General features: G+C 42.8%; 2 protein-coding genes across 3 annotated transcripts; both read left to right on the top strand.

Annotated features, from left to right (window-relative positions):
* Positions 1-3470: 3470 nt before the first annotated feature.
* On the top strand, positions 3471-10775 carry LOC117848443 (uncharacterized). 2 transcript variants are annotated; one of them, XR_004638889.2, is made up of 5 exons: positions 3471-6162; positions 7571-7726; positions 7815-9788; positions 10305-10392; positions 10472-10775. XR_004638889.2 is itself a non-coding variant. In XM_034729853.2 (4 exons), the coding sequence occupies exons 1-3, from the start codon at positions 3517-3519 to the stop codon at positions 9744-9746; spliced, it is 4734 nt and encodes a 1577-aa protein (XP_034585744.1). In that variant the 5' UTR covers positions 3472-3516; the 3' UTR covers positions 9747-9788; positions 10472-10775. The 2 variants fall into 2 exon arrangements, 1 of the variants encoding a protein (XP_034585744.1); XM_034729853.2 differs by lacking the exon at positions 10305-10392 and having other exon boundaries at positions 3472-6162.
* Positions 10776-16985: 6210 nt separating this feature from the next.
* LOC117849135 (SKP1-like protein 5) lies at positions 16986-17279 on the top strand. Its single transcript, XM_034730723.1, has one exon. The coding sequence runs from the start codon at positions 16986-16988 to the stop codon at positions 17277-17279; it is 294 nt and encodes a 97-aa protein (XP_034586614.1).
* Positions 17280-20070: the final 2791 nt, after the last annotated feature.

The raw sequence follows: 20070 nt of genomic DNA, 5'->3' as shown, positions 1-20070 counted from the left end.
TAAACATGCCTAGAATAAAAAATTATATAAAAAAATAGGTAGGGGCTACTTGAATTTTTATTTTTCCCCTTGATTCAAAGCTATGGCATTTCGAAGGCTTCAACTTGGTAAAGTAGTGACCATGTAAGGCAAACATAAATTGACGATCCGAGGACCTGCTCATTCCATCCTGAAATACAAGACGCTTTATAGCAAAAAGTATTAACATCTAACACATTAAATAAGTAAATTATGAAAATATATTTTATTGTGCATCTAATTATGCTCATTTGACATTCGAAATATTATTGTTCTTTTCTATAAATTTGTTCAAAATTATAATAGTTTGGTTTAGGACAAACTAAAATATATATTTTCGGACAGAGTGAGTAAGGCGGTGTTTGGTTCCATAGATTAAAATCTAGTTCGTGTCACGTCAAATATTCGGATGCTAATTATGAGAACTAAACATGAGCTAATTATAAAAAATAGAGGCTAATTCACAAGACGAATCTATTAAGCCTAATTTATCAATCATTAGCAAATGGTTACTGTAGCATCACATTGTCAAATCATGAACTAATTAGGCTTTATAGATTTGTCTCGCAAATTAATCTCCATCTGTGCAATTGGTTTTGTAATTAATCTATATTTAATACTACTAATTAGTATCTATGACATGAATTTTAGGATCTCCGAAAAGAACCAAACACCTAACACCCCCTAAGTAACACCGCTAGACAAATTTAACAGTGGCAGTGTACTTTACTGACATTGAGTGAGTGATGATCGAGTAAAGCATGTGCAAGTGTGCAACACCGATAATCAGTTCGGTGTCATACGAGGAAAATTAGAAACAGTAACTCCTTCAAATTCACCTTATATCTGATTTCAGGCATATTATGTCTAAGGGTAGTTTCAATCCTGAGGGTATTTGCCAGACTTGATTATTTGTTTTACCGGACCTCACTGAACGTGCTAAGGAGGGGGAAAGAAAGGTCACTTAAGCTCGGAGTAAACAATTTGTTGGTCTAATGGTAACGCGCAAACTTAAGCTCGACTTTTGCGCCTAGGACTAATAGTCTAGGAGGACCTATAGGGTTGTGGCAAAAGGTCAGTAGATTTCGAGGCATGTCGCAGGGAAAACCAGGCACTACAAAACAAGCTATCTCTGACAAAGATACTTTTGCTAACTTTAAAGGAGATGTGTGCAGTTCATGCATGTGATTCTACGATAATAGATGGACTCAATTTAAGTAGCACGGTATGTGGGCGCGGACTGTTTTCACGTGCCCCCACATGCCTTACCAGTTAGAGAACTAATATTATATTTATATATTGATATCGTACTTTTGTAAACTTTAAAGATGATCTTTTATATTTTTTATAAAACTTTAAAATAATATATACTATACACGAATTATGCATATACCACGTCCTACCGTAGACATGGTGATATATTATAATGGAAATCCAATAGCAAACTTATACATATTATTGGTGTGTAACCTATGCTTCACCAGTCACCACTCCGGTTATATTGTGAACTACACGATTGCTTTGATGCATGCACTTTCTATAAAAATAATCAATCCACTTAAAAAAGACAACTTATTCTCGGTGGGAAAGGCGTTCCAAATAAAGATGTCTTTGATGGTTTATTAATAGCTGCCATATGCATTTCATATTGGTGGTCCTCTTGACCCCTTACAATATTCTGATAAGAATATTTGCTTATTACTTCTTACCATGGTTGCGCTTGTTCACAAAAGCTACTTGTATTAGCTTTAGTGGTGAATTTTGGCACATGTTATTTAGTGATGACAATAAAGCAAATTAGAGAAACAATATCATAGACTAATATTGAAACCAAAATGTTTATCATATCTAGTGAAGGTAGATTAAGATAATATGAGTTGAGTTATCAAATTATCTACTACAACTACTTGCAAAAAAAAATTATCTACTACAGCACAGACATAAAACTCCTGCACCATGAACAAATGACTCTATAATCTTGCCCTCGGATTTCGATCTCTTCCAACATTTTTTTAAAAGGGAAAGGATGTCATGCAATGAGCTTTAGAGTTTAGCCTACAGCAACTCTTATTTCACTCTAATCTACAATTTCATTTTGCTTTTGCAGATCAACCAAATACACTATACACGTCTGCAGTAAGCCTATACATACAAATTAACATGAAACCGCTGTGAAAATAGAATGCACGTACTGTAAAAGCTTGCTGCTTATTTTGTCAGCTACCTAGAACCTGAATATTCGACCGCAAATATCTCCCACTAATCACGCAGCCAGAATAAAGCAGGGGCCCCACCACCACTACTACTAAGGGTGCGTTTGGTTTGAGTGTCGAACTGGGTTGGAACGGATTCGACCCCCATCGATCCACAGTTGGTTGGAAATGCAGTAGGTTAGATTCGTCCCCTATAGGGAATATACCTTATAGATACGGGTTGGAATGGTCCGCCAAAACGAGCGGACCACCCCGACCCAGATCAATGCCATCCGTCTCCGTCCTCCAGTCGCGCGGCGGTGCGCGGTCGGGACGGACGATGGGGCACGCGGCAAGCAGGGCGACAGCGCTGGGGTCGGGGAAGGGTGGCGGCGACGAGCGGTCCAGCTGCCGGCCGCGGCGCGGGGCGGGTGCGGGTACGGACGCCTGGGCCCCGGCCCGGCGCGCGAGCTCTCCTGCTGACGTCGTCGCCCCCCGGGAGAAGGGAGTGGCGGGAGCTCCGCCGCCGATCCGAGAGCTGCCAGTGGGGTAAAAGAAAAAAAAGAAAAGATATTAGGTGGATGACATGTGAGATCTAATGGATGGCAGGTGAGTTCACTAATAGATATGACTAACGGTGTTCAAATAACATCCATCCTAATCTTCTCAACCCCTCCAATCAAAAAACTAGATTTAACCTATCCCTCCTATCCAAACACGAAATAGGTCGCATTGCTGAGAAAAGGGGGCACGTCGTTTCAAAACCAAACAAGAGAGTAACGGCCGTGCATGCGCCCATTGATCGTTTCCCAAAACAGCTGCGAATCGAATAAAGCGTGTGCGTGGGTGTGGCTATCGAATTCAGAATCCACTGCCACTGCACGGGCTCGCTCCGGCGGAAAGGACGACCGGGATGGCGGGATGGGACGCATCCTGCCATCCATGATCCCGTCCCGGGCAGCATCCGGCCACAGTGCGGGGCAGGGGAGAGCCCGACCGCACCCGATCCTGCCGCCGCCTCGGGGCTCGCCCCCCGCCCCCGGCCCCGGCCGCCGTTTCCCGGGCTTTTCTCTCTCTCCTTGTCGTCCGCCCCGCCCCCACGCCCCACGGAGCGCCACTCCCCAAACCCCTCCCGGGCCCACCCGTCATAGTCCCTCCGGGGGCCATAAACCCTCTCCCTTCCCTCCCCCACAGTACTGGCAACTACCCCCCTTCAATTCCCTACCCCCCCCCCCCCCCCCACACCCCCCCGCGTGCCGCGCCGTTGCCGCAGCAGCAGCAGAATCCGCCGCCCCCACCCCCGCGCATGGATCGCGCCGGGCGCCGCGCCCGCGGCTGCCGTGGCGAGTCCCTGGCGGCGGTGCGAGCGGAGGCGCCGTCCTCCTCCCGCGCGCGCCGCCGCGATAAGGGGCCGGTCGTTGTCATCGACCTCGTCGACGACGACGACGACGGCTGCGCTGGTGGCAGGGGCAGGGAGGCGGCGGGTGGCGCTGCTGGCAGGCGCAGAGGCTCCACGGCGGCTCCTTCGCCTTCGCCTTCGCCCCCGCCTCCGTCTCCGCCGCCGCCGATGATGGTGCCGGCAGGGGCGGTGGCGATGCGGACGCGATCGCGGAGGCGGGCGATGCAGGCGGCGATCGCGCCGGAGGAGTCCAGGGCGAAGAGGAGGAGGAAGGGAACGAGCTCGGATGTCGCAGAGGCGTCCGGTGGCCGGGCCAGCAAGGCCACCGGGGCCTCGAGGTCGACGCCGAGAGATAAGCGGCGCGGGCGCGACCACGACCGCTCGCGGCGAGCCTCGGAGCCATCGAGCACGGGCCGCTCGCGGCGAGCATCGGAGCCATCGAGCACGGGCCGCGCGCCGCGAGCCCCGGAGCCATCGAGCACGGGCCGCGCGCGGAAGCGCAGGGGCAAGGAGTTGGAGGCGGAAACAGAGGTGGAGGCGCGAGCTCGTCGTGGAGAACGGGTGAAGGTGTCGCGTGGCAATGAAAGTGATGGCGACGGCGGGCGAGGCGATGATGCTTCTCATGACGGGAATGGGGAGGCTCGCACTGCAGGCGCCAATGCTAAACAGGGCAACAGGGATCGTCCCAGAGCCACTGGTGGGCATCAGATTCAGGAGCATTGTGTAGCCCGGGAGGTCACTGCTTTGGATTTGGATCACCTCACGGACGAGGTGGCCTCGGGTGATGCAGAGGAAGTGGAATGTGGTGGCGACGATGGAGGTGGGCGAGATAGTGGCTTTAATGTCGACGAGGACACGCGGGATTCTGGGAACAGAGAGCTGGCACCGATTGTGAATGAGGTGGCTGAGGAGATGGCACCCTTTGAAGATGACTATGACAATGAGATGTTGGAGGAGCAGCTTGTTGGAGATGTAATCCGTGCTTACAGCAATGGTGGAGAAGTGGATTGGGAGGCAGAGGACGAGATGGAGTTTGATGATGATGCTGATGATGGTGATTTTATGGATGATGCTGATGATGGCGATTTTATGCATGGTGCTGATGAAGGTGGCATGACACCGGTGCAAGACCATGATAAAATGGAAATGCAAGACTTGGTGAACCATCATGTTGTTTTGGTTGGAGGGAGGTGTCAAGAAGAGGAGGCAGAGGAGGAGGAAGAGGAGAGAGAGGATGATACTGATAATGGCGATTTTATGGATGGTGCTGATAAATGTGGCATGACACCAGTGCAAGACCATGATAAGATGGAAATGCAAGACTTGGTGAACCATCATGTTGTTTTGGGTGGAGGGAGGTGTCAAGAAGAGGAGACAGAGGAGGAAGAGGAGAGAGAGGAGGATGAGGAGGGAGAGGAGGAGGAGGGAGCCGATATCAAGGGAGGGGCGGAACAAAAGGGTGAAGCAGCTCCAGGTTCTAATCAACCAGGACTGCCTGTAGAAGTTCTGGACTCTGATGAGGAAGTCAAGGTGCTCGAAAATGTGAGTAGTGCCCCCTCCAGGAAGGCATCAGTGCAACCCAAGTTACCAACAATTCCATCTTGTGTTGCATGGAGAACTCGATCTTCATGGGGGATAAGTCAAGATAGGCTATCATATAATACATATTTTGAGGAATTGTCTGATGAGCCAAAAGAGGATGATGATGATACAGAAGTTGAACTTGATGAAGAGGACAACAATGATGACGGCAGTAGTGAGACTTATGATAAAGATGAAGAAGATGAAGAGGAAGAGGAAGAGGAAGAAGAGGCTGAAAGGAGAAAGCTGAAAAACAGGATTTACTCATCCGATGATGACATGATCGATAGTACTGTTCCTGCCTCAAGATATGAGGATAATACTGTCCGTAGCTCAAGATATGAGGATAATACTGTTCCTACCTCAAGATATGATATCGAGTGGGAGGAGGTTGAAGATGCAAATGTCGATATTTTTCAGCCAATCTCCTTTAAGAAAGCTACCAGGTGGAACCCTGTGGTTGTGGACAATGACACATTTACTGAGCAACAAAAGCAATCAAGATTTACTTGGGAGCTTGAGAGGAGGAAAAAGCTTAAACTTGGGATAGTGAAGACACACCCTTTGTATGAGAAGGATTTGGACTCAGATTCCAGCTCATCGGGTTCCGAACAGATCAAAAGGAATGGATTCAAAAGGGATGGTGATCAAAAAGTTGGGAGGAAAAAGAAGCATCCATTGTCTAAATCAGGCAAGAAATCTAGCCATACAACCATGCTGAAGAGACAGTCTCTTATGAAGCTTTTGATAGATAAAATGAGCGGGGATAAAAACGGAGAATCTTTCCCATTTGATCTGAATCCTCAGCTCCAGTTTATTTTCAAGGAAATGCATCCGTTGGTATTTTCATTTGGAGATGAAGATTTAGTACCAGCTGACAAACCAGAGCAAGATGGTGCAATTGATATGTTGTGGGCTGATTTTGACTTTGCTTTAGAGTCAGAGAATATTGGGACTTATTATGATGACGAGGTACATTTTGATTTTTGCAGATGTGTGGTACTGGTTTTCATTTCCTTTGTACTGATTTAGACACCTGCAAAAATATGCGGTGGCTGTTTTATTTGAACACCAACTCTATTACTAGAACTATGATAAAATTAATAATGTCCAACTTGAGGCACACTGTCAAGGAATTCATGGCAATTCCATGCAAGGAGCTCTTTATCAGTAACTTCTAGCTTGTCATGCATCCACTCCAGTTCACTTTTAGCCCTATAAGAAGACGAAAAAGAACAACAAATCTTATAACAGTTTGTACCTTATATGGATTGACTGCCTATAAGAAACTGCAATAGCTAACTTAATTAAACTATCTTATATGGATTGACATGGCTACCTATAAGAAACTGCAATAGCTAACTTAATTAAGCATAAACTATCTGTGTTTTTCTCTTGTGTGTGAATTGTCCACATCTATCATGAACATAGCAACAAGAAAAGAAATAACTATTTGATCACCATGTGATAAATACACCACTGCTCTGAAAAACCTTTGCACGTGACATTTAACCAATACACATAGCTTCAATATCTTTGAATGTATAGGTGTATCGTGCTCGTTGAGCACATTTCACAAATAAAGCACAAGAATTAATGTCCACAAATAAAGCACAGGAATTAGCAAACCTTCTGCAGCAACACTAGTGAGGTTGAAAATGTACATAAAAACCCTATTAAAGCATTAAAAATTGTTCTCTATGCATTGTCTTCTTCAGTTCGGTTACCTTCTTCAATGTTTCACAGCATTGTCTATGTCATAAACTTTACAGCTAATACTCAGGAAACCAACATCATTTCCCAGAACAGAGTAACTTAGTAAAGATTAAAAGTGAATCTTCAGTTTAGGAATCTAGTGCACTTAAAAGGTATTCTACAGAAATTCAGAACTGTGACTTTTTGGGTGATGGCCTTAAGGGTAAAGAAAATTTTATTATGGTCTTTGTGAATGGCACTATTGTTAATGTTCCCACACAAAAAAGGAAGCAGAGATGTTTGTTCTTTGTTAAAAGCATCAATGCTGTTTCATTTACTGAATTGCCTGTTCATCAAACGTTATGACTCTTTTTGGAATGCACTTTACTAACTTGGCATCATTGAGTTGACTCAAACATACATACCGTTTCTACATACCTGATGCCACTGGTAGATTTCTATTCTTTATTCAGCATACACTTTTTTTTCATTTTTAGAAACTAACCTACCATTTTTGTGTAAAAGTGGGATAACATTTCAAAGTCATACATCCTGGATATGCTGCTTGATAAAATTTAATGTTTATTTTCTTGTAGTTGAAGAGTTTTTACCATGTCAGACACTTTGATTTGCTACTTACGTCCAGTGGAAGTGGCCAAACTTATTTGCTTATCCTGTTTTGTAGGGTCAAGAAGAGGGCAATCAGCTAGAATTTGCTCTTGCCCCAGTAACACCTTGTTCTCGAGGGAAGCATGAATTTATCATTGATGATCAAATAGGAATCAGATGCAAATACTGTTCCTTAGTAAATCTGGAAATCAAATTCATGTTCCCATCATTGGTAAGTTTTTTATGGCCGTAATGCATTTAGCTTGCTTTCCACAGAACAAGCTTGTAAGTCTGGTCCTTTAACTAATCTTTTCTTACAGGTCTCAGGTTTTGCTGAGAAATCTGCATGGCCAAATGCAAAAGGTGTGAAGAATGCATTGATGTTTCATGATCTTTATGACGAAGCAGGCGGTGCCACTGAGCACTCTCAAGATTTCCATCTATATGGAACGGTGTGGGATCTGATTCCAGGGGTCATTACTACTATGTACGAGCATCAACGTGAAGCATTTGAATTTATGTGGACAAATCTAGTTGGTGATATTAGGCTTGATGAGCTGAAGCATGGAGCAAAGCCTGATGTTGTTGGAGGATGTGTGATCTGTCATGCTCCAGGGACAGGGAAGACACGGTTAGCAATTGTATTTATCCAGACATATATGAAAGTGTTTCCAGACTGCCGGCCAGTGATTATTGCACCTCGTGGGATGCTTTTTGCTTGGGATGAGGAATTTAAGAAATGGAATATTAATGTTCCTTTTCATATAATGAATACAACTGATTACACTGGAAAAGAGGACCGGGACATATGTAAGTTAGTAAAGAAACAACATCGAACAGAAAAGTTGACAAGACTTGTGAAACTGCTTTCATGGAACAAGGGCCATGGTATTCTCGGAATAAGTTATGGCCTTTATACGAAGCTAACATCCGAAAAGCCAGGTTGCACAGAAGAAAACAAAGTAAGAAGCATTCTTCTTGATAACCCTGGCTTGCTTGTTCTTGATGAGGGACACACACCTAGGAATGAGCGTAGTGTCATGTGGAAGACACTAGGAAAGGTTAAAACTGAGAAACGTATAATTCTATCTGGAACTCCTTTTCAGAACAATTTTCTTGAGCTTTACAACATTCTTTGTTTGGTAAGGCCTAGGTTTGGTGAAATGTTTCTGACTAAAGCAAGAGTGGGTCGAAGGCACTATGTCTCAAAGAAGCAAAAAGATAAGTTTTCTGATAAATATGAAAAAGGAGTTTGGGCTTCACTAACTAGCAATGTTACTGATGATAATGCAGAGAAAGTAAGATCAATATTGAAACCATTTGTTCATATCCATAATGGTAACATTCTTCGAACTCTTCCAGGGCTCAGAGAGAGTGTGATTATTCTGAAACCGCTTCCCCTTCAAAAGAGTATTATTAGAAAGGTGGAAAACATTGGTTCCGGCAACAACTTTGAACATGAGTATGTCATTTCTTTAGCTTCTACACACCCTTCCCTTGTAACAGCCATTAACATGTCTGAGGAGGAAGCATCACTTATTGATAAACCTATGCTTGAAAGATTGAGGTCAAATCCCTATGAAGGGGTAAAAACAAGATTTGTAATCGAAGTTGTTCGTTTGTGCGAAGCACTAAGAGAGAAGGTATTGATTTTTAGCCAATTTATTCAGCCACTAGAACTGATAAAAGAGCACCTTCGCAAGTTCTTCAAATGGAGAGAAGGGAAGGAAATTCTTCAAATGGATGGAAAGATCCTTCCGAGATATCGCCAGGCTTCAATTGAAGCCTTCAATAATCCAAATAATGACTCCAGGGTGTTACTTGCATCTACAAGAGCTTGCTGTGAGGGGATTAGCTTGACAGGTGCTTCAAGAGTTGTGCTTCTAGATGTTGTTTGGAACCCAGCTGTTGGAAGGCAAGCCATCAGCAGAGCATTTAGGATAGGTCAGAAGAAATTTGTATATACATACAATTTGATAACTTATGGAACAGGTGAAGGTGACAAATATGATAGGCAAGCAGAAAAGGATCACTTGTCCAAGTTGGTCTTCTCTACAGAAGACGAGTTCAATAATGTTAGAAACATGCTATCTAAAGCTGAAATGGAGCATTGTTCTAAGTTGATTTCAGAAGATAAGGTTTTGGAGGAGATGACTTCTCATGACCAACTTAAAGGAATGTTTTTGAAGATCCATTATCCACCAACCGAGTCAAACATTGTCTTTACTTACAATCAGATTGCTCCTGTGTAAAGTTCATGGCAAATCATCGTCATCAGATTGATTTATTGTAAGGTATGCTCATATGTTTCTGACTTAAAAAGTATTATTTTAGTTCCTAGCATTTCCTTTTCCACCTGAGTACCCTCATATATTACTCCCTCAGTTCCTGTTTATAAGGCGCATACGCATATCAAGATTCAAACTTTACAATCTTTGACCAATAATTTACCCATAAATTTTTATTTTTGTAATGCAACTTGACACGGTTGGATTTGTAATCCAATGTACTCTCCAATGATTATAAGTTTATAACCATAATCAATATAATATAAGATAAATGAATGGTCAAAAATCTAATTTGGGAGACCGTGCCATATCATATCATGCCTTTAAACAGGAACGGAGGGAGTATGTATATCTAGTGTTTGTCTACCCAGTTGTCTATGAGCGATTGATGCAATGCTGTCTTGCAAATTTGGTTGTCATCTTGATATCTTTCCTCCTATTTTCTATTTTAATTGATTTTGCGTTGCATGAAGCAATAATTTTTCTCTCCTCTACTAAACTGGTTTAATATTTTAATTTTAGCGGCCATTCTCTGCTGTATGAGTACTCTCCCCAGCATTTTCATCTTAGCGAACTTGATGTTGTCATCGTTACCTGTACACACTATCTGGTTTGTGCCTTGTTACTGTCTAAATAAATACATGCATTGTCTGTGATTGATTTTCGTCTTTCCAAAATATTTTCTGCAGGCTAGACATGCACTGAAGAATACCAACAGATTTTTTTGTCTTTATTGTCCATTCCACGATGGATCAGCCATTGCTCATCATGTAGCTTGGAGAGGACTAAAAGCAGAACTTAATAATTGGTGGCAGAGCCTCAATGTATTTGGGGGTGCGCACAAGGTTGCGGGCTTACCGATCCTCTCTATCCAAATGTGATGTATAATAATACGGTTGGATCTTGTTAGGTGGTCCAATTTTATTTAAATAAAAGACTACCTCAACTTAAATAAACAGACTCTGCCTCCAATTGGCAATTTGGGTGGTCCAATTCATTTTGTGCTATTACCCATGCCTAACCGCCAACCATTCTTACATGCGTATAATCTTCCTCGTGTCCTTTTTTTCTGTTGTGTGGGTTAGGGTATATGTGTGCCCTTTTAGTTTTTTTTCAGGTTTTTCACTACAGATATGTTATTGATGGAGTATATGTTCTGTCAAGATTCAAGAATATTGAGAAATGGCACCCTGCCCTTTTACCAACAGTCCCAGGAAGGAACTGTTTTGTCAGTTTTCCGTCAGGTGAAGACGATTCATAAGACCATCACATGTACAGGAATACAGGTCAATCAGATCTGGAGAAATTGACCACAAAGCCTATGCTCAAGAATTTATAGTGAGATGGAGACAAATGTGAAACCTGTACACATATTGATGAACTTGGTTATTCATTCCATATGCAGGGCCTTTAATGCTATGCTGTTAAACTCATCCTCATCTCCTGGACTGCGATCAGATTGTAAGTTCTAACTTAAGTCATACTGTTCTACTGAAATATGTGATTTTCATTCATGGAAAACACTGTTAGCTTTTATGCTGATTTTTCTTTTCAACGCGGCATGTGAGAATAGATTTTGTTTTTGTCTAAATAAAGATGTAAAACATTCAGATTATACTGCAGAAATATTGTGAAGAAAATGGCAAGATGTAATTCAATTCAGCATACAGGTCTGTTACAATGCCACCAACTCACCACTTGTGGTTAATAAGTTGCTACAGTTATATTGTATGTTGGAAAGGAATATAATGCATGTGTATCATGTACAGCTATTGTAGATTTATAGCCATTGACGCCTCCTTTTTCACTGAAATTTTTATTAATACTGTCATTGTCACACACCACGTCACTCACCCGAGAATACATGTATACCTACGAGTCTACGACATCATTGGGCTTATAGGGCGCCTGACTTCAGAACCAAGAAGCCACATGCCTTTTTTGTTAATTGAATAGTCATTCTTTGCTTCAACATATCAGGCTGTTTAGATTCTGAAAGGATTGCATCCTATCAGGGTGTAACCATGCTTCGTGCATGAACTCATACTTCTTTTCTGAGAGGATCATGAACTCATGCTTAAAAGCGTCATTCAGGTTTGGTTTTTGTTGCTGGGTGTGAAGAGTAGGCTGTCTTTATTCGGTTGGCTGAAAGAAGTGGCTTTGAATATGTTTGAAGTTCGTTACTATCTGCATGAATGTGGTCGCAATTTGTTAAAAAAGGGCATAATATCTTACGAGTAAAACCTGGATCCGTGCGAAGGTGTAAGATTTCCATTTCCAACAAAAATAGCATCTCTTCTCGCCGTCTGCCGCCACCAGCTGTCATTCCACCATGCAATAGGATGGTGCCTGCAAGGTATCTGTGGAGCTTCTGAAAGTATGAATTGGATGGTGTTCTGTTTGTGGATGGACTAGTTATGTTTTTGTTAAGATTGAAAAAGCGCTCCTAATCTGGTGTCTGACGATAAATGCTGCTATATTCGTTGGATAGGGAGGTGTCGGAGCGTAGATGGAGGCATGGAGCATTTCCATTTTGGTATGAAAAATTGTGGTGGCTTTATAGAGACTAAACATTTCATATCTAACGTGGATCGATTTACCACGACTAGCAGTTTCATATACTTGTAATTTTGTATGTCTTGTAATTATATTAAAATAGCCATTAGTGGTAAAAGTTGCACTCTGGTGATGGTCTCTAATTCCAAACAGCACATAAATTTGAAGCTGAACGCAGAACAGGCACAAGTACAGTGAGCCCGGTAAAACTGCAACAACACCCCATAAGTCATTTGAGGTTTGATATGCACCCCGTAAGTCATTTTGTTACATATGCAAATCTCGTGCTTAGTTTTATTGTGGAAACCTCTCGAGTGTGCACATACTTATTCAACATGTTTTCATAAATCGCCAGCTGTCAATGTCGTCTCTAGCGAGATTAGATACTTGTATTATAATCTCGATACTTCTCTGGAGATTCCATAAATAAAATTGTTGGTGAGAGCTTCAATGTTATTGAATTGAGTTTTGTTGTTTGTAAAAAAAAATTCAATGCAACATGTTGAATAAGTCTAATGCAAGCACTTGGACAAAACTTAACCCGTGATGGTACAGAATTGAATAAGCGGCGGCAGTTACTATTAATAACTTATGTAAGGAATATCAAACTTCAAATGGTTTATGGGGAGTTTATGATATTTTAATTATCAGTGGAGCGACCGGTGTTGAAATTTTAAACAGTAATGCTTGGGTTAGGGCGTCCATTGCCCCAACCAAAAATAGGACACCCCGAATCCTAGTGACCATGTTGCGGTGGTAATTTGTTAAATGTACTTTTATTTTGGTAGGCATACGATGAGTTTGCAGTGGGAGAGACGCTCCAACCTTATGGATAGATATTGCGGCAGGAATTTTTTAATGTATTTTTGTTGGGATAGGTATGCGATGATGTTGCAAAAAGTTTCAAATTATTGATATTGTAATAGTTATTTAAGGATTTTACATTGAGTCAATCTATGATGTTGTAACAACTGCATTAGGATGTTGCAAAATTTCATTCCAGATATTTCAATCATGTTGCACGTTTTAGTCTAATTAATTAATTATATTTTTTACTAATATTTTAAAAAAAATAATATGCCTTTATAATGTTGTAACTGTAGTTTAAAAATGTTATGATTATAATTTCTAAAATATTTGAAAAGGTATGCGTTAATGTTGCAAATTTTATTTCTACGTGTTGTTGCTATCTGTGGATGTTTCATGCCTTATATCATGTTGCAGGTGTTTCCTATCCTAAAATCGGACGGCAAAGTCATTTTTATACATGTTATTTTTTAAGTTGCAAACGGTGGTTTCTCATGTTGCAGCAATTCATTATCAATATTGCAACGAAGCATCCGACGACAAATTCCCTATCGAACTTTGGGTGCTAGTAGCTCCGAATTTGAAACAAGTCTTTTTTTTTACCAGTTTTGGAATACGTTCTGCAAAAGAATAAAACCGAATGTTTCATACACCGCAACACTATGTCACTGCTATACGCCTGGCAACTCTAATATTAAAAATATATATTTCCTTACAGCTAAAACGAAAAATGATGACATGTGTTACTAAACGCACGTGCATTATTATAAGAGGACAAGCGGGTAAGTATAGCAGGAGGAATGTATTTTTAAAAACGTTCCCGTTATCCTTAAATATTTTTAAGGTCTGTTTTTTAATCTTACATATTTTCATGAGTTGTTCCATAAGTCGCGTGTAGTAATTGCGGACATAATTTTTTAAAAAAATACAAAAAATATACAATTCGTCAAGCTACACTCCCTAGATTGCCAACGGTAGTCACACAATATTTTATGCAAATACGGGTAATTCTTGCATACAATTTCACCACATGTCTATTTCTAATAGTATTAGGATAATCATTCCTCAGTGTCTTCGAAAATCATTTTTGGTAACGCTACAGGTAGGACGTCCGACGCTAGATGAAAATATCATACACGGATGCGCGACACGTGACTGTCGTCCAGCCTCCCACCGACAACACCTATCTCTCTCCTGTTGTTTACCGTAGCTTCTTATCCCTTTGCCTTTGGTCTCCTAATTAACTTATCTACTCATCCTATCCTTGATATTGAAATGGAGATGTTGAAACGGAGAAATTGGGATGTTGCTACTTGATATTTTCCTGGATTAGTTTTGTCTCATGTGACATATATGTTTCGTCTAGTGTTTTAGCACGTTCCAGTTGGGATTTTGAATTGTTGCAATCCCAAATTTCTTATGTTTATGGCCAATGATGTGATTTAGAGGGAGCAATCTAGATTTCGTATGATTTCAAACCATTTTATGCCGTTTTTCCTTTGAGATTGGTCCAGGAGTGGAGATCCCTACGTGTAGTGCAGCTTTGTAGATGCAAACTATTTCTGGTGTACATCTTCAATGTTTCAAGCCTTTGATTCTGTTGTTGCATATGACACTTTTCAATGTTGGGCATATGGCTGATTTGGTGGTGTGCATTCGGTTCTTTGGTGTTAATGGGACATGTTTCAACTGAGTTTTGCTGCAAAGCCATGCCTTGCGGAGGAGGAACTCATTAGGGGACGGCTCACTCTCGAGCTTGCGCACCCAGATGAGGGCGACGCAGAAAGGAGCTGGGAACCGGTCATGTTGCGTGCAACATTAACCTTCTGTTGCGGTGGTAATTTTCTGGTTGCGATCCGACGGTCACTGCTCTAATCAGATGGATGACGTAGCGTCCGACTAGCAGCTCCGAATTTTTTTTATAGGGCCAGCTGGTCAGGTCCATCAGGATTCGGGAGGCGCCTTTCCATGCACCTGTTACGACTGCAGAGACACCGGACCGATGGCAACAACAATCGCGACAATCTCGGTTGAGTCCATTGACAGCCACACCGTCTCGCCTGTTTAGGGGGTGTTACACCCTCCTAAAATTTTAGTACATATCACATCAAATAATTGATACTAATTAAGAGTATTAAATATAGTCTAATTATAAAACTAATTGCACAGATGGAGTCTAATTCGCGAGACGAATCTATTAAACCTAATTAGTTCATGATTTGATAATGTGGTGCTACAGTAACCATTTGCTAATGATGAATTAATTAGGCTTAATAGATTCGTCTCGCGAATTACTATAGGGGTTCTGCAGTTAGTTTTATAATTAGCTCATGTTTAGTCCTCCTATTAGTAAAGTTTAGTACCTCGTATCCAAATACCCCCTTATTAGCCGCTGCCGGGCACCGAGGTGGCGAAGACCTACCATACGCACGCGACGATGTCATCGGTCGAGGAGAAGCACCCGGAGGCCGCCGCCCCGTTCGCCGGGGAGAAGAAACTAGCCGGGGAGAAAAAAATATTTATATTAAAAAACTCGCCCGGAGCGAAAGTAAAACTCGGGATCTTTTAATATAAATATTTTTTTATATGAAATGTTACCAATAAATACATAAATGTGTCTAAAAGCAATATTCATATCAAATTATTTATACATATTAGCTTAAAAATTTCTTCTAACATTCCTCGATGCAAAGTCACTGATAAGATTGATATCAATCTCATCCAACAATTTCTTCTCGATGCATAATGTTGCCAAACCATTTAACCTCTCCTAAGTCATTGTTGACCTCAAATAGTTCTTCAATAACTTCAACTTTGAAAAGCTTCTTTTAGTCGATGCGACAGTCACACGCACAATAAATAAGAGTCGTTAAGCAATAGAGACATTAGGATAACAATCCACATATCTAACATGCTCGAAAATCTCCATAGCAGACATTACGCCATCTGGCAAAGTGAATTTCATAATCTTTAATTCAGAAATAAGATCATATACCTCAACATCAGAAAGAAAAAATTTCTACAAATTTAGTGCAACATTCTTCAAGTTCATTACCATTTAATGACTTCAAAGTGCTTGAGCTCAATAAAACTTCGAATATATCTTTAAACATCATGAGTTCTTCAAATATGTTCTTCAAAGAAGTGATCGTCATATCAACCAAAACACAATAGTTATAAATCAGTTGAGATTAAATAACTTGTGATAGTGAATTAATAATTAATGGTACAGATAATTGGGGAACAGGCAATCGAATCACCTAATTATAGAAAGCGAATTGACGATATCTTATCTGATCTCCGCCCGTCTGCCGTTACGCTGAGGGGTGGCGGGCACGCGATGTGAGTGGGAGAGAGGACCAGCGGCAGGATGAGGGGATAGGGATGATGGGGTGCGGTAGATGAATTGGACTCTTTTTTTTAACCTTATTGTGAACCATTGTAGGCAGAGCAATAATAAAAGGCTATCTTTTTCTGAATCCCACCTTAATACTATTTGGAATATAAGTATTGCCGTTGTCTTAAAAATTGTGTTACCGTTACTGTACCCTGGGATGAAGCCTAGGGGATGAAGCCTAGAGCTGTCTTAAAAAGTGTGTTACCGTTACTATACCCTGGGATGAAGCCTAGGGCAGCCGCACACACTGCCCCAGGGCCGAACGCCGCCTTCACCTCGGCCCCCGTGGAGGAGGAGGAAGAGAAGGTCGTGCTGCGCTGCTGCGACGGGGAGGAGTTTGCGGTGGCGGCGTCCGTCGCGAAGAAGTGCGGGACGATCAGCAACATGATCGACGACGACTGCGTGGAGGGCGGCGTCCCGCTGCCGAACGTCAAGGCCCTGCCATGTCCAGGGTGCTCCAGTACCTCAACAAGAAGCATAGCGGCGGCGGCGCGTTTGCGGCCGTGGAGGTTAAGGAGTTCGAGAAGGCCTTCTTCGAGAAGATGACGAAGGAGGCGCTGTTCGACGTGATCCTGGCGGCCAACTACCTCCATGCGGAGAAGCTGCTGGACGCGGCGATGGTGTGCGTCGCGGACAGGATTATGGGAAAGACGGTGCCGGAGCTTCGGGAGTACTTCGGCATCGAGATCGACTTCACCCCCGAGGAGGAGGAAGAGATCAGGAAGGAGAACTCCTAGGCCTTCGACTGATCGTAACCTTAGGAATTTAAGTTTTTTATTATTAGAATAATTTTGATACGTATTTACTCTTCTTCAAACAAACATTTAATTTTTTTTATCCATCAATTACCAAAACTTCGTTCGATGAAGCAGTTGGGCAGTGTCTCTTGGTGGAGTCCTTGCCACCTCTTTTAGTTAGGGATGGAAATGGATCAAATATAGCATTTTAAACATTCTCGTACTTAACGAATCCAGATACAGATCGGATCGTCTGAATTTGAATCCGAATTTGGTTAGGGTACGCCTGTAATGGTAAATTCCTTTTTTTTCCCACGTATAAAACAAAAGAATATTTTGGCAGGCCCATGATAATAGAATTTAAATTGGGGATATGGGTCGTTACCTCCATATATTCTCCACATATTCGGTTGCAGAGGAAGCTCCGGGATAGCTCATCGGTCAGCAGTGGAGGTGGAAGAGATGGCGACGGAACGGAGGTGGCGAGGGCGATGTCGGAGTTGGGGCGAGCGGCGGTGGAGGTGGCGGTGGCGGTGGCGTCAAGCTCAAAAAGGTTAGCGTCAACGGCGTCTAGCTTAAAAAAGTTAGCATTGACGATGGTTCGTTGACGGTGGTGGAGGTAGCAAAAGCCACCTAAGCCCGGAGGTGGGAGCAATGAGGGAGCTCCGAAAAAGGAGGAAAAAGATGGACACAACGGGGAAGTCAGAAGCTAGCAAGTTAGTGTTGCCGGCGGTTTGTGGGCAGTGGTGGAGCTGTTGTACCTAGAATGGAGGCAAGGCGGGATAGGGGAGTTCTAGGGAGAGGAAGAAAGGAGGCGGCATTGGGTTCGAGGAGGAGGCGGTCTTGACTCTCGAGAGGGGCATCGGGTGTAGAAGAATCTGAGCCATTACTTTACGATCGGACAATTATAAAAGGTGGCTGATAGAAAAATGAAATGTTAATCGAATGACTATAAGACAATTAATTTTGACAGGCGACGCTACTAGAAAAACGACGTTTCGTCCACTCCCTTAGTACCGGTCACATTTTGACCCGATATTAATGTTAGCATTAGTACCGGGTCCAAATTTGGGACCCCTTGAAGGCCTTTTAGTACCGGATCGTAACACCACCGGGTACTAAAGGTGTTATGACCTGGTACCAGGGGCGGATTCAGAACGGGGCTGCGCCCCGGGCTGAGCTGTTGAATCACACCTAAAATAGTCTAATTTTGTCTCCTAAACCTCACTTTGTTCGGCTAAACAACACATAGGTTAAAGGGACTCCATGGTCTCGCCCCGGGCTGCAGCCCGGGCAGCCCGGGCCCTGGATCCACCCCTGCCTGGTACTAAAAGGTCTTTTTAGTAACGAGTGGTGTTATGACCCGGTACTAAAAATTCTCCACGGGTTATTTCAAAAGGAAAGCATATCTACCTCCATCACATGTGCTATGTAGGTGGGATGGTAAGGAAGGCTTGCGCGAGGCTTGAGGTCGTGGGTTCGAATCCTACGGATCGTGCACGATGCCAACCAGTACTAAAGGAATCCGTTTAGTACCGATTATTTAACCCAGTATAGCAATACCGGTTGTACAATCGATATTAAAGGAGGATTTGGAACCGGAACCGGCCGTACTGAAAGCGGAATTCCAGTAGCGGGAGTTAGCAGAATCCAGTAGTGGGAGCTAGGGATACAGAAGAATGGGAAAGGGATAGTCACGTTGCAAAATCGAGAGCTGAGGTGGCGGACGTTTATAAAGACCTTATATATGTTATGTGAGGATTAAAGCTTGAGATGATTATCCTTATAATTGGTATAAGATTCATTTTAGACTTCCGCAAATATTACTGCGAGAAATTTGGACTTCTTCCCGTCACGAACGTTAATCTTCGCACAATTGTCATGGTTAAGATTAGTTTTGCAAATTTGCTACTCGAATCGAGAGCAGCTTGATTTTCTTACCGTTTACCTATTTAACTGTTTTTATTTTTTTCCCGTTCTCCAAGCACTGAAAGGACTAAAATGCCCTTAGCTCTCAACTTATCTGCTCAGCCCCTCCAGGGCATCCTCGCGTGCGGTCGTTGCGCCCAGAAGTGTCTTTTCCGACGCCGACACCTAGCCCGCCGCCGCTTCTACATGCGTTACAATCAGGCAGCAGTCAAATTTGCAAGCAAGGACGTGATCGCCGGCTGCGCACCTGACCTGCCGAACGTGATCGGCGCCGTGCGCCTGCGCCTTGCAATCAACGTGCGCGCTCGGCGGCCAGGCGAACGGGGTCGGGCCTGCGGCCTGCTATCGGGAACGCGACGTGATTGCCTCACCGCGGAATTACCTGGTTCAATTGGCCAGCGCCATATAGCGAAAGGCCATTTTAGTCCTTCCTGGTGTCTGTGGAAAGGGAAATAAAAACAGTAAAATGGAAAATGGCACTGAAATCAAATTGTTAACGATTGAAACAGCAAATTAGCGAAACCAATCTTGACTATGGCAACTGTGCGAAGCCCAATGTTCGTGATGGTAAAAATCCCAATTTCGCTGTACCTTCAATGGTTGAGTAACAAGTCGTCAGATATATTGGGATAAACTAGCAGCGCCCACATTTGCGCAAGTCATCGTATCGCAGCCTCAGTTTTTTTTGAGAGAGAGCAACTATAAGTGTTATTGTGGTTAACAGAGATGATTAGAAATAAAGAGCTTTGGCTCATGTCCGTGGCAAGTTACGAGGGATCAATGCAATGTATGAGCGCTATCAAACTGTGGACGGAAAATATCCCCTCCCACGGTCCCACTCCCACCCATCCTCGCAAGCTAT

The sequence above is a fragment of the Setaria viridis genome, chromosome 3 (genome assembly GCF_005286985.2).
Source record: "Setaria viridis chromosome 3, Setaria_viridis_v4.0, whole genome shotgun sequence".
NCBI lineage: Eukaryota > Viridiplantae > Streptophyta > Magnoliopsida > Poales > Poaceae > Setaria > Setaria viridis.
This window is presented reverse-complemented; position numbering and strand designations above follow the sequence as displayed.